Raw genomic sequence first — 11,843 nt, 5'->3', positions numbered from 1 at the left:
CTCATTCGTGGGAATTAAGGTGTAACAAGATAGCTGAACACAATGTGTCAGAGAAATAACAAAATGATATTGACAAAAAGGAAAAAATAGGAGCCTTGTATGAATACCAAGCCTGGCTTTAGAATACACATTCTTCTCAAGCGCATATGGAACATTCTTCAGGATAGATCACATGTTAGGCCACAAAACAAGTACCCACGATTTCAAGAAAATAGAAATTATGTCGAGTATCTTTTCTAACCATACTGGAATGAAACTAGAATTCATTTACAGAAGGAAAACTGGAAAATTCACAAACACATGAAAATTAAACAACAAACTCCTGAACAACCAATGGACCAAAAAAAATTTTAAAGGAAAATAAAATATCTTGAGACAAATGAAAATGGAAACACAGCATATCTAAACTTATAGATGTAGCAAAGCAGTTCTAACAGGAAAGTTTATAGCTATAATGTCTCTATTAAGAAAAAAGAAAGATCTCAAATAAACAACCTAAAATTATATACCTCATGGAACTGGAAAAAGGACAACCTAAGCCCAAAGTTAGGAGAAGGCAGGAAATAATAAAGATTAGAGCAGAAATAAGTGAAATAGTCCAGAGGAGCAGAGAATAAACAATGGTGGTCTGGAACGGAGATAGTTGGAAATAACAGAAAGTTAAGAACTGTTTTGGAGATAGAATTGGGGACCTTGGTCACCTTCCTAGCTGCTAACACTCAATTCTGAAAATGGTCGCCTGTTTTCCAAACCAGACTGGTCAGTCTATATCCTCCATCCACTGATATCTTTAGTCTGAAAAAAAAGACCAGTAGGTCCCCAGGAGCCCCCCTGACACTGCATACAAAAATAGGAAGATATTTTATAAAATGCTTTATTTTGTGAATGATGGCCCTACCTCTCCACCTCACACATACACACACATATCCTCTGTCTTTATCACATTTCCAAAATGGAGAACATGTCAAGGTGTCATCCATCCCCAGACATCTGACTCACACATAGAAGAGACAGGAGGGGCCCATCACATACAGCAGGCTATCTCAATACTCCTTTCATGGTTTCTGCTCAGCCTAGAAGACTTAGCCTGAAATTATTTTAAGATTTCCTGTTATTTGCAATGTTACGGAAAAGCGAATTACTGACATTCACAAAGTGATAAACTATAAAGACCAAGTTTGTTTCGTTTTCCTTTTTTAATTTAGAATCTTGTTAGCAATACATTAGCATCATTAACAGAAAAAACAACCATTTATCCAGTAACTCAAAATCCAGCCATTTAAGAAAATAATGTAGAGGGAGAGCTTCCACACTGGTGAACGAGAATGCTTCCATGTGCCACCTTATTGGGGCCCCAAGCTCCACAAGGACAGAAGCACCTTTGTCCTGGCCCTGGCCCTGTGTATCTCTTCATCTGGCTGTTGATTCACATCCTTTAACATCCTTTTATAATAAACTGGTAATCCAGTAAGGAAAGGAAAGAAAAGAAAAAGGAAGGGAGGGGGAGGAAGGAAAGGAAAGGAAAGGAAAAAGGAAAGGAAAAAGGAAAGGAAAGGAAGGAAAGGAAAAAGGAAAGGAAAAAGGAAAGGAAAGGAAAAAGGGAAGGAAAAAGGGAAGGAAAGGAAAGGAAATAATGTAGAAAAAACAGGCCCTCTCATTTGATTCAACTGGCAAGCCTAGGTTTATCCTGAACTTTGAGAGGCTCTGTGTCCTGATTGGATAATGAAGCATTCAAGTAAAAGGTAAGGAGTTATAAGTGTAAGTTTCTGGGGATACAGGAGTAGTCCTCTAGATTACTTGAATGGTGGGATGTTTCTGGGACGGCCAGCATGCTTCCTTTTGAGGAGTTTTAATAATTCATCAGCCTCAGGATTCAGGTCTTATAAAACATTTTCCATATTAAAAAAGACACAGCAGCAGCACAGGAATAAGTTTTTCATCGCTTCTCCAGCTTCTTGTACTTGGCTTCTGCCGGGGTGGGGAGGGAGAGAAAGCTATATTTTAAAAACTGGCTCTTACAAAGATACTTTTTCATTAGCATTTCTGAGCAAATTCAAAAATGTCTATTACACTTTAAAAAGTGTGTTAGTTTCAATCTCATCAGCTGTCTAAACTGTATCCAAACTGTAGGCATACCATAAATGTTATTTTAGCTAAGGACAGATATTTGGATATCTGTCTAAATATCATTGATGTGCACAGCTTAAAGTAAGGAGTCAGACACACACACATAGAATAGAGAACCCAATATAAGTTCACTATGTTCTAACTCTATCAACAGCACCTGATCAGATGGTTCCACCAGAAATAAGCAGATTTACTGGCCCTTGAGCCACCAGGAGGCTTACTAGGCACCAGACATTGCCTCTCCAGGCACTATCCCAGACACCCTCTGGGAGACAGACTGGAACTCTCAGGAAGTGTAAATGTATGTTTCACTTTTTATTTTCTTATCCCTATCCCTCACTCTAGGAAAGCAATTTTGAAAGATACAAAGATTTAGAAGACCATTAAATAGGGCTCTTAATGTAATAGATTCACTTTTTCTTTAAAACCTTGAAAGCACTGGGTAAAATGCCTTCTACATAGTAAGGTTCACAGGCACCATATAGTAAATTTAATTGTGAACAATGAAACTGTTAATCACCACCCATGTCAACCGTCAGTCTGCTATAAACTACTCTCTTGAAGTAGTCAACAATTGTCAATGATGCAAAAAATAAATTATATCTAGGATAAAAACTTTGTTATTTTTAATCATGGTTATAGGAGTCATAGCCAGTTAGCAAGCTATCAGTTTCCCCCTTAAAAAAAAAAAAAAGGTATCAGTTTCTTTCTTAAAGGAAAAGTAAACCTTCAAGAAAACCCTAGAATGACTACGCTGTTTTTGAAGACGTATGTATCTGCATTTTTAAAATCTGGTGCCAAACCACAATTAAGAGCTTGAAATTATAATTAAACAGAGGTGGTTTGGAATACAGCTCTTCCACATACTAGCTTTGTATCCTCACAGTTACTTAGCCCCTTCAACCATAGTTTCCTCCTCTATAGAATGGGGATAAAAATCATGTACTTACCTCATGGATTAATGAGAGGATAAAAAACATAAACGGGTAAAGCATTAAGAACAGCGCCTGATGTATTTTTATTACTATTATTTTAAAAAAATTATTCTCACTAGGTTTTTGTGAGGATGAAACTAGATCATTGTAGGCACACCATAAATGTTAACTATAATATTAGCTAAGGTCATACTGGCATTTCTTATTAAATCAAAACAAATAAAAATGGTTACCCAGTTTTTTTGAATACGCATCCAACTTGTAGGCTGCCTGCTCAAGAGCTGCTACCTGCTCCTCAATTACATTGATCTGATCCAGATAAGGTTGCAGTTCAGCATCTTTAAAAACAAGGACAGACCCCATGTTTCCATGGCCTCCACAAGTTGTATAGAAAAAGAGTAGAAAAGTAAGAATGCTAGTGTCTCTCTAGCTCTACATAAGACACACTAGGGGTGACATGATTCTGATCACTAACAGGACAAATGCTTTAGAAGACAGTAGCTAGCTGATCATGCATGACTATAACCTAGACAACACAAGTCTCTTTCATCTCCTGTCTCTTTTAAATTCCTTGCTCCTCAAGCAATCTTTCCGTAACTGATTCCGTTTCTTGGGTACTCCCAGACCAAGAAAGGGTGCCCTAGAGACAAGGAACACAATAGAAGTTAATGGAAAAATATATTCTACCAGTCTAGATTAGGATTTTCTATTTATAGATGTCTGGTTTTCTGTTTATAAAGTAGTCCTTTTTGGAGTTCATTGTGAAATCAATTCACGAGAATCTGGCCATCCTTCCTCTCCTCCATCCCTATCTAGAAATAAACTGATCAAATCAACATTCAAAAATAGAAATAACCATACCACCAAAACATGCTACTCCTCAAAATGGAAGAAATTCACCTTAGCTTTGCAATTCACTTTCAGAAATGAACTCCCTGAGGACAGGGCTCATTTCCTTCTCCTTCTCCATAGCCCCAAGCACAAGAGAACATTTATTACAAACATGTTTAATTTTAAAAATTATTACTTACACTTCTGATTTAAGTCCTTTAAGTTTCTACTAATGTTTACAGCAATATCTTTCATTTCAAGATACTTCAAGCTGGTTAGTTTATTCATATTTTCCAGGAGCTTATAGTCTTCACTGGTGGCTTTAAAACAAACAGAATATGTGATGCCTTTAAGATTTGTCTTAAATCACTGGAATGTGGAATTATAGGCTAAATGGTAGTTCAAGGCATGACTTAGGGAATGTCAAAGGAGCAGGTCACTTTTGACCTATTACATTTATACTCAGCCTGTATACTATGAATGTCTAAGCAGAAATTCAGGCAACAATCAGCAAACCATTTAAACCAAATAAGAGCCACAAACTTCAGAATCTGGGTTAGAAAGGGAAATGCTAAACTTATGTCCTAAGAAAAGAAAGTGAAATAAATAGTGTTAGTATTTCTACAGTATGAAAACATGTAATTTGGGGGACTGCATCATAAATATATGTAAAATCAATTAGGAACTCACCACGTCTTAGTAACTTATTTATTACTGTGTGATTCTATATTGCATTTTATGCATTGACTTTTCCAAACTATCTGCCTGCTTCTCAAATTCTCAATTCCCTTCCCCAGTCCTACTCAAAGCAAATGGCTTCTACTCCAATTTTCCCGAAAACCAAGCCCACTTACATAAACACCTCAACTTTCTGCCTCACTTTGAAACTTCTCTGTACCTTAGTATTTTCCCAAGAGGCAGAAGTGCCCCTGTTCTTGCCAAGACAACTCCTCCTCCTGTGCTCTTGATCTCAAATCCTTCTACCACTTCAGGGCCTCTCTTCCAAGCCTCTCTTCGATACTTCCTCTTGCATTTCCAAATTCTCTCTCTATCCTGGACCTTCCTCTCTATCTACATATATATTCAGGTTTCCTCCAGCCCCAAAGCACTCACTCTATTCTGCTACATCTATCACCTCTTGGTTAAGATCAAGTGTATTCTGCTACATTTACATCATTTTCTCAGAAAAGCAAAGGAGCTTCACTGCTAACCTTTTTGAAAGAGGAGCTTGTATACTTTCTGCTTCCTCTTCCTCACCATTTACTCATGTGAACACCTGCACTCTGGTCTGTGGCCCCACCATCCAAAGAAATTACGTGCTCCAAGGTCATCAGTATTCTCCTAAGCATGAAATCCATAGCCTTTTCTCAGTTACTATCCTCCTGAACCTCTCTATAGTATCTGACACTATGATCTCTCTTCATGAAATTCTCCCTTGGCCATTATAGCATTGTATACTACACTACACTGATTTTCTAATCTCTTTCTAACTGCTCTTTTTCGGTTTCTATGCCAGATCTTTTTATCCAACCTCCTTGACTATCGGTTCTCAACTTTTCTCAACTGCGACATATGACTGATGTTTATATGGATGGCATATTCCCATGGCATTGCCAGGGTCATGCTAGCTTCCTTTCAAACTCAAAAAAGCATTTATGCAAGTAAGAATGACAATCAGGAAGAAATTACAACCTACTTAAAATTAATTTTTTAATAAGTAAATCATTTGGAAACCTAGGTACTGTAAGTATTGTTATTAAAAAAAAATTAATTGCTCTATACTGGCATTCTCTGAGATTTTAGTCAAGGCCCTCCTATCTAGCCCAAAGTTCTTTGCCACTTTCATTCTGCATAGCTTCAGCTCACAGCACTCCCAAATCTGTTTCTCCTCCTCTGATCACTCTCTGAGCTCCGTACTCACATATACAAGTCACCTGGGTGTCCTGGTAATAACTAAAATCAGTCGTGCCAAACTGAAAGTATTATTTTCACTCTAAACATTGCTCCTCTTTCCAACTTTCTATTTTGGTTGATGGCACCACCCAGGCTTAAAACCTCAAACACATTTTAGGTTGCTCCAGTCCCTCAATACCCACTTTAACATGTCCTATATATTCCACTTCTGTAATGTTCTTGCACCCATGTCTTCCTTTTTATTCCTTTTACCATCACTCTGTCACAGACCATCATTACTTTTCATCTGAAATGTCGCTCATCTGTCTCGGGGCTCTCTCCTCCATATCCATGCTCACTACTATTGAATTAGTCTCTTTAAAACAAGGGTAAGAGAGCTAAATGCCTAGGAGACAGCCAGATTATGTAAATGAGTGAAGCGAGACAGGTATTTGCATATTAAACACATAAGATCATTCACTTCCACAAAAAAATAAGCTCCTTCCCACTTATTGGACTATGTGGTCATCGTAGTCTATCGTTTACTTAACAAATTTTGATAGAGATGTTAGTGCAGAAAATCATTTTCTGTATCACTACTAAAAACACAATTAAGGAATAATGATAAATGGCAAATGACACCAGGTCTCGGTAAAAGGGAGAAAACAGGGAGTGGTGGGGACAAACTACATAGCATTAGTCCGTTTAAAAGGGACTAGTATTGCCAAATCTTTAGAATTTTTAAAGAGTCAAAATTTTTATTTAGTTTCTCTTGCTCAGAAATGATAGATAGATAGATAGATAGATAGATAGATAGATAATCAGACTTATAGAAACTCATAAGCCCTTCTATTCTGCATCAAGCCTATTCTCATAGAATCTGGCTCCTAAATTTAGCTCACAGCAATTTCCTGGGGAAGTGAAACAATATAACCACTTATGAGAGGCCACAGTGGACCAGACTTCATTTTTTGACTCTCCTCCACATAGATCATGTGTTCACCTGAAAATACACCGTGGACCAAAAAATTAATCGTGTCCTAAAGGGTGGGTCACCAAATCCTCGAATCAACCTAAAAGGTCCTTAAATCTGCAGGTCACTCCTCAAGCCCCAATTCCATTTCTCTTTGCCCCAGTTAATACAGCTGCTTTAGCCAAACAAACTGCTTGCTGACACCATTTCACTCACTAGTTGTATCCCCCTTTTTGGCCACTCATTTGCTCCACAACCTTGCTCAAAATACACCTCCTGCAAGGAAGCACTTCTTGATTAATTCTTTTGGTTTTCCCAGCCTTAGTCTACACTATGAAAGCCTGCCGAGTTAGATTAATTATTCTTATGTGTTTCTGAAAGTAGTTTGTGAATTTCTCCAGTAAAGAAATGGACCTCTTTCCTTCGCATTCATGACCTCCCCAAACTTCGGACAGACATGTTTCACGGCATGGGACTAAGGAGGAAGCTGCAGATTGATGCTGCTGAAGCACCTCCCAGGTCTCCCCAAGCCAAACCGTAACTCCAACAAGTGATGCACGACCCGAATCTATCCAGGCCCCGCCTCACCTGTCAGTTCCCCAGTCAGGTAAGTTGCCATTTTGGAGAACATGTCCCGGCAGAGCTCAGTGATGTCAGCCTCAGCTGGCTCCTTTGCTTCCTCAGCTGTCTCCACGGCGGCATCGTCTGGCTCAAAGGAGGATGAGTAAGTGTCCTGCTCCATACCTGGTCCTAATCCAGCCACAGCATTCTCTCCCCACATCCCTCCACCTATACTTATTCTATCAACTCGGCTCCATTCTCCATATGCCATAGTTTCAAATGCCTCACTTCGTCCTTGCCCCACCTGACACGCCAATTCTGCTCCCTTGCACCCGCCCCAGCTCACACTCGATTCCGCGACCAACCACCTCAGACGCCTTGACAGACACTTTCTCACACATAGGCACGCCCCTCCCACCTGTGGGCTCCTGCCAGGTAAACCCCGTCATCTGGGGCCCCTCCCCGGAGCCCCAGGCCTCCGTCTGAACACTTCTTCCCCATCGACTCTGCGTACCTCGAACCGGCTCCTCTCGTTGGGTCGCGGGGACACTTTCGGCCGCCGTCACCGCCGCCATGCTAGTCCCCGCGCTGCTTCCGGGTCTGGGAGGCATGCGCATGCGCACTTGGAGCACGCCCACCAGCCCTGGGTTTGCGGCTCTGTCCTCCGGCTAAGTCATGCCGCACGATAGTGTGTGATAAAATGTAAGTAAGAAGCCAAAATTGAAGCTAAGAAAGGCTATTGTGAGTTGATCCACTGCCAAGAGTCGTGACGTCTGCAACTGAGGATGCGCTCAAAACTGCGGGCACTGCCTGGAGGGGTCACTAGTAAGACTCATCACCTGTCTTGGGGCTGGCCTGCTGACGAAGTCACCGTAGACAGGTTACCCAGGCTGGTGTTTGTCACCAAAGACTGCTCAGGGAATCCATGCTTTTGAAAATAGTCTCATTCAGACTTAGGGAAACATTCAGGCATTGATTCCTGAGCCGAAATGCTCTCCCTTCCAATGTCTTGATTAATTTATTGGCCCCTTTTTCTTAAGCTGCAGGCTGGCACCTACTTCTCTTCGGTTGATACAGCCTTTCTGTAAGAAAGCTTAGACCGTAGCTGTTTTAGGGCTGAGGATACACTGGTTATCTTCACTATTTAGCTGTTTCATAAGTCTCCTGGGTGTATAGAGTGTACTTGATGGAATGGGAGAACTGGGTGAGTGAAGGGAGTGGATATAAATCAACTGGGGAGCAACGGATGATGAAAAATGAGAAAGAGATAAAGGTCACAGGGGAAGGGAAAGGGGATTTATAGCAGGTTTTGGGATGCCGACCTGTACAGCCAAAATCTCAGTATAGGAGTTTTTGGTCTTATATCTGGTTGTCTTACATCTGCAGCTCCTCACACTCCCACATTACAAATACACACACACACACACACACACACACACACACACACACACACCAGCTATCCCCCACCCCAGAGTAAGGGCTACCTTACTCTCGTTACCCTGAGAACCAGGTCTCCCTAGGTCATTGTCTCCAGTCTGTAATGGTACAACCATAGTGCCCACCAGTTCAAACCATTTCTATGAGCCAGAAGTTCTTATTTTGGGACTCCTGGGGCAACCCATCTCCTTCACATTGTCACTGCCTCCACTCTAGACCTCCCAGCAGGGATGAGCTTTCCCCAGCCCAAGTACAAAGATGGCTCACAGTTCCACTTCTCCTCTTCCCCGACAATCCCAGAAGCAAGTACAAAGTACTGATTTTCCTAAGGCTTTTTATTGATAGTCACCAGGAAAACCGCTCTGTCCCATGGAAGAACAGAGTCAGAGCCCAACGCATATTAGTCTAAAGATCTCTAAATCCTGAGTTCATTTCTTTGCCTAGGTCTTTTCAGGCCTCATCTTTATGCTGGTTTACAGCCCCCTCAGTTCCCAGTGTTCAGCAGGATGTCGAGAGCAGGTTCCTCCACTGAGCCTTCATGAACTTCGCCCCAGGAGGTTGAGGAGATTGTCACTCTAACTCCTCTGCAACACTGTAATCTCCCCAGGTGAGAAAGTCTCCTCTCCTATAGGGCTTCCCTATCTCTTTTACAGGCAAACTCTATAGGAAGACAAGAACTCCGTAGGTGCTAGCAACAGATCTCTAAATGCATTAAAGGATAAAGATTCACTGGCAAGCAATTTGCTATTCTTTTGGTTTCTGCTTTTTTCACAAATCATGGCTATCCAGGTGCTTAGGAAAAGTCATTACCATACTGTTATTGTTTGTTATTGACTTTTTTTTCAAGTCGCTGCAATAGATATTAGAGCATAGGGAATGAGAGGCCCAGTGGGAAATGTTATTTCACAGAGCTACAAAGAGCTACATAACTACACACAGAAACACTGAGTAAGAAGCCTAAGTATGATGCCCAGCTACACACAGAAACATTGGCTCAAAAGGCCAAACCCAAGGTGGGACTCAGCAGCAGCAGTAGTGGTGGTGGGAACTGCTGGTTTAGAAGTGCTGGCTTAGAAGGGCATGTGCAGAGTGGCCTTCTGGGGAGACAGTGAGAGAGGGACCTGCTGTCTGATGCTTTAGGACCCTTTCCTCACCACTCTCTTGCCCACCCTGGACTCCCCAGGGGGCTAGAGTCACAGCTGGAGCTGGCTGAAGGTGCTCCCAAATGCCTTGTTCTCCCTGTTGGAAGAAAATGGGACAGGTCATTAGAAAGGGGACTTTGTGTCCCACTTTCCTTTATCTGGATCTGATTCTCCAATTCCAGACCATCTACTAGAGGCTAAGGCAGCCCTGAGGCCAAAGCAACTACTTTTAGGCTTTTTCCCTACCTCACCTCCCCTGATAACACTGACTACTGTAGAGAACATGTTGCCCCAAGAACCTGAAAAATAGGTCTCTCAAAAATTTTTTGCCTCCATCAACTGAGTAGAACAGATGGTAAGGTTCAGCTGTGGGGAGCCAAGAGGACCCAGGTGAAGGGCCACTCACCGTGCCAGGGGAGGAAATCAGCTGCCCCTTCCTCTCCAGCGTTTTTAGCTTTGAGCCCACAGCATCAACCTGGGACACAACTCTTTCCAAGACAGTCTCCAGTTGCAGAACTCTCCTTGTGAGCCTGTGCAGGATTTGAGAGAGACCGAAGGAGCAGAAATATGTGTCTGGGGATCCAGGTGTCTACAGGGGCATAGGGGACAGAACAATGTGTCTGGATAGGTGCAAGGAAGGTAAGGCTCAGCCTTGTAGGGAGAATTAAAGGACAAGTTCTCCCTGTGCTAGGACAGGAGATTAGAGGTTGTAGAAAGAAGCTCAAGGTATGATATAAACACAGTCAGCCCTGGGCCCCAGGCTGCACGTACATGTAGAATTCTTCTCCTGAAACCCAGCCATCTGCTCTGGCAGCCTCTCGATCCAACTCGCCTTGTGGATTCCTCACAGTGGACTGGCCCAAGTTCTCAATCTCAGTGTTGAGGGCCACCTGATCAGGAAGTCAGAGGTCAGAGAGAAGATGACTCTGGGAAGCCATCAGTTTCTGTTCCATCACCTGGCCTAATAGGCTGTCAGGACCAGGCCTTGGGCTCTAGTTCTTCCTATTCCCTTTCCTCTAAAACTCTGGAGACAATGGAATCAGAGGGATAGTGCTGAACACAAAGCTGGCCCAGCCTCTGGGAGGGAATCGCCTCCCAAAGAAACAGAACATAAGCTCCTTGAGGCCTGGATTAATGTGTTCACTCGAAGCCAACTCAGTTTGAGAGAGGAGGGACCGTACCAAAATTTCTTGTGCTGTCCCTCCTGCCCTCGACTTTTTGGTCTACTAGATAGGGATAAAGCAGGTTGAGTAGAGGCAGCTGAGGATCAGAGTTTGAAAATCTCAAGAAGAAGGCAAGTCTTCAAAGGGAATTGTCAGGGATTCTTGGGCAATTGGTCCTTTTCCCACTAACACTATGTTTTAGGGCAATAGTTCTCAACCTTGGCTATGCATTGGAATCACCTGGGGAGTTTTACAGAGTACTGATGTCTGGACCTTGAAACTACCTCCACCCAAGAGATTCTGGTCTAGGGTGCATGGCCTGAGTATGAGGATTTTTTAAAACTCCCAGAGTATTCTAATGTGCAGCAATTTGAGAACTGCTATCCTAGAGAATCCTTTCCTGCTCATCTGTCGGGTTTTCAGTTAGGGTTTGTGTTCTGGGCGTGTTGACAGGGAGGAGAGGGTAAGCAATTTCCTTATACTACCTCTCCACCAACCAGCCAGGCTCACCCTCTCCTCCTCCAGGTCCTGTCTCATTTGTTCCTGCTCCTTCTTATCCAGGACACGATTCCCATCTTGGTCAAACCTGGTGAAGGCAGCTGCAAGTTCAGTGATCTCGTGTTCTGCATGCCCCAGTCTGAGGAGAATAGGATGATGAAATGACTTCTGACATGCTGTGTCTGTGATCTCACTATTATGACTCTGACAGGACTCTCTCTTGAGAAGAAGGGAACCACATGGGAAAGCCAGGATCTTCAAGGTTTAGAAGTTTTACTCCAAA

The 11,843-nt window shown here is 42.3% G+C and overlaps 2 protein-coding genes across 5 annotated transcripts in view; both read right to left on the bottom strand.

The window, feature by feature from the left end:
- Positions 1–1,558: 1,558 nt before the first annotated feature.
- Positions 1,559–7,990, bottom strand: BLOC1S2 (biogenesis of lysosomal organelles complex 1 subunit 2). 2 transcript variants are annotated; one of them, XM_039871522.1, is made up of 5 exons: positions 7,835–7,990; positions 7,348–7,464; positions 4,094–4,213; positions 3,296–3,400; positions 1,559–1,968 (listed from the first exon to the last, which is right to left on the bottom strand). In XM_039871522.1, the coding sequence occupies exons 1-5, from the start codon at positions 7,935–7,937 to the stop codon at positions 1,937–1,939; spliced, it is 477 nt and encodes a 158-aa protein (XP_039727456.1). In that variant the 5' UTR covers positions 7,938–7,990; the 3' UTR covers positions 1,559–1,936. The 2 variants fall into 2 exon arrangements, with proteins under 2 accessions (XP_039727456.1, XP_039727455.1); XM_039871521.1 differs by having other exon boundaries at positions 7,739–7,910.
- A 90-nt stretch (positions 7,991–8,080) lies between these two features.
- PKD2L1 (polycystin 2 like 1, transient receptor potential cation channel) overlaps positions 8,081–11,843 on the bottom strand; it is a 32,219-nt gene continuing 28,456 nt past the window's right edge. For 2 of the 3 annotated variants that reach the window (XM_039871506.1, XM_039871508.1), the window contains 4 exons: positions 11,573–11,699; positions 10,671–10,789; positions 10,306–10,429; positions 8,081–9,996 (listed from right to left, as the gene is read on the bottom strand). In XM_039871506.1, coding sequence (XP_039727440.1) covers positions 9,814–9,996; positions 10,306–10,429; positions 10,671–10,789; positions 11,573–11,699 — 553 coding nt within the window. In that variant the 3' untranslated portion in view covers positions 8,081–9,813. Of the gene's footprint in view, positions 9,997–10,305; positions 10,489–10,670; positions 10,790–11,572; positions 11,700–11,843 lie in introns of all 3 variants that reach the window. The other variant, XM_039871507.1, reaches the window with a different exon arrangement.

This window comes from Pteropus medius, unplaced genomic scaffold, assembly GCF_902729225.1.
Source record: "Pteropus medius unplaced genomic scaffold, Ma_sr-lr_union100, whole genome shotgun sequence".
Taxonomy (NCBI): domain Eukaryota; kingdom Metazoa; phylum Chordata; class Mammalia; order Chiroptera; family Pteropodidae; genus Pteropus; species Pteropus medius.
This window is presented reverse-complemented; position numbering and strand designations above follow the sequence as displayed.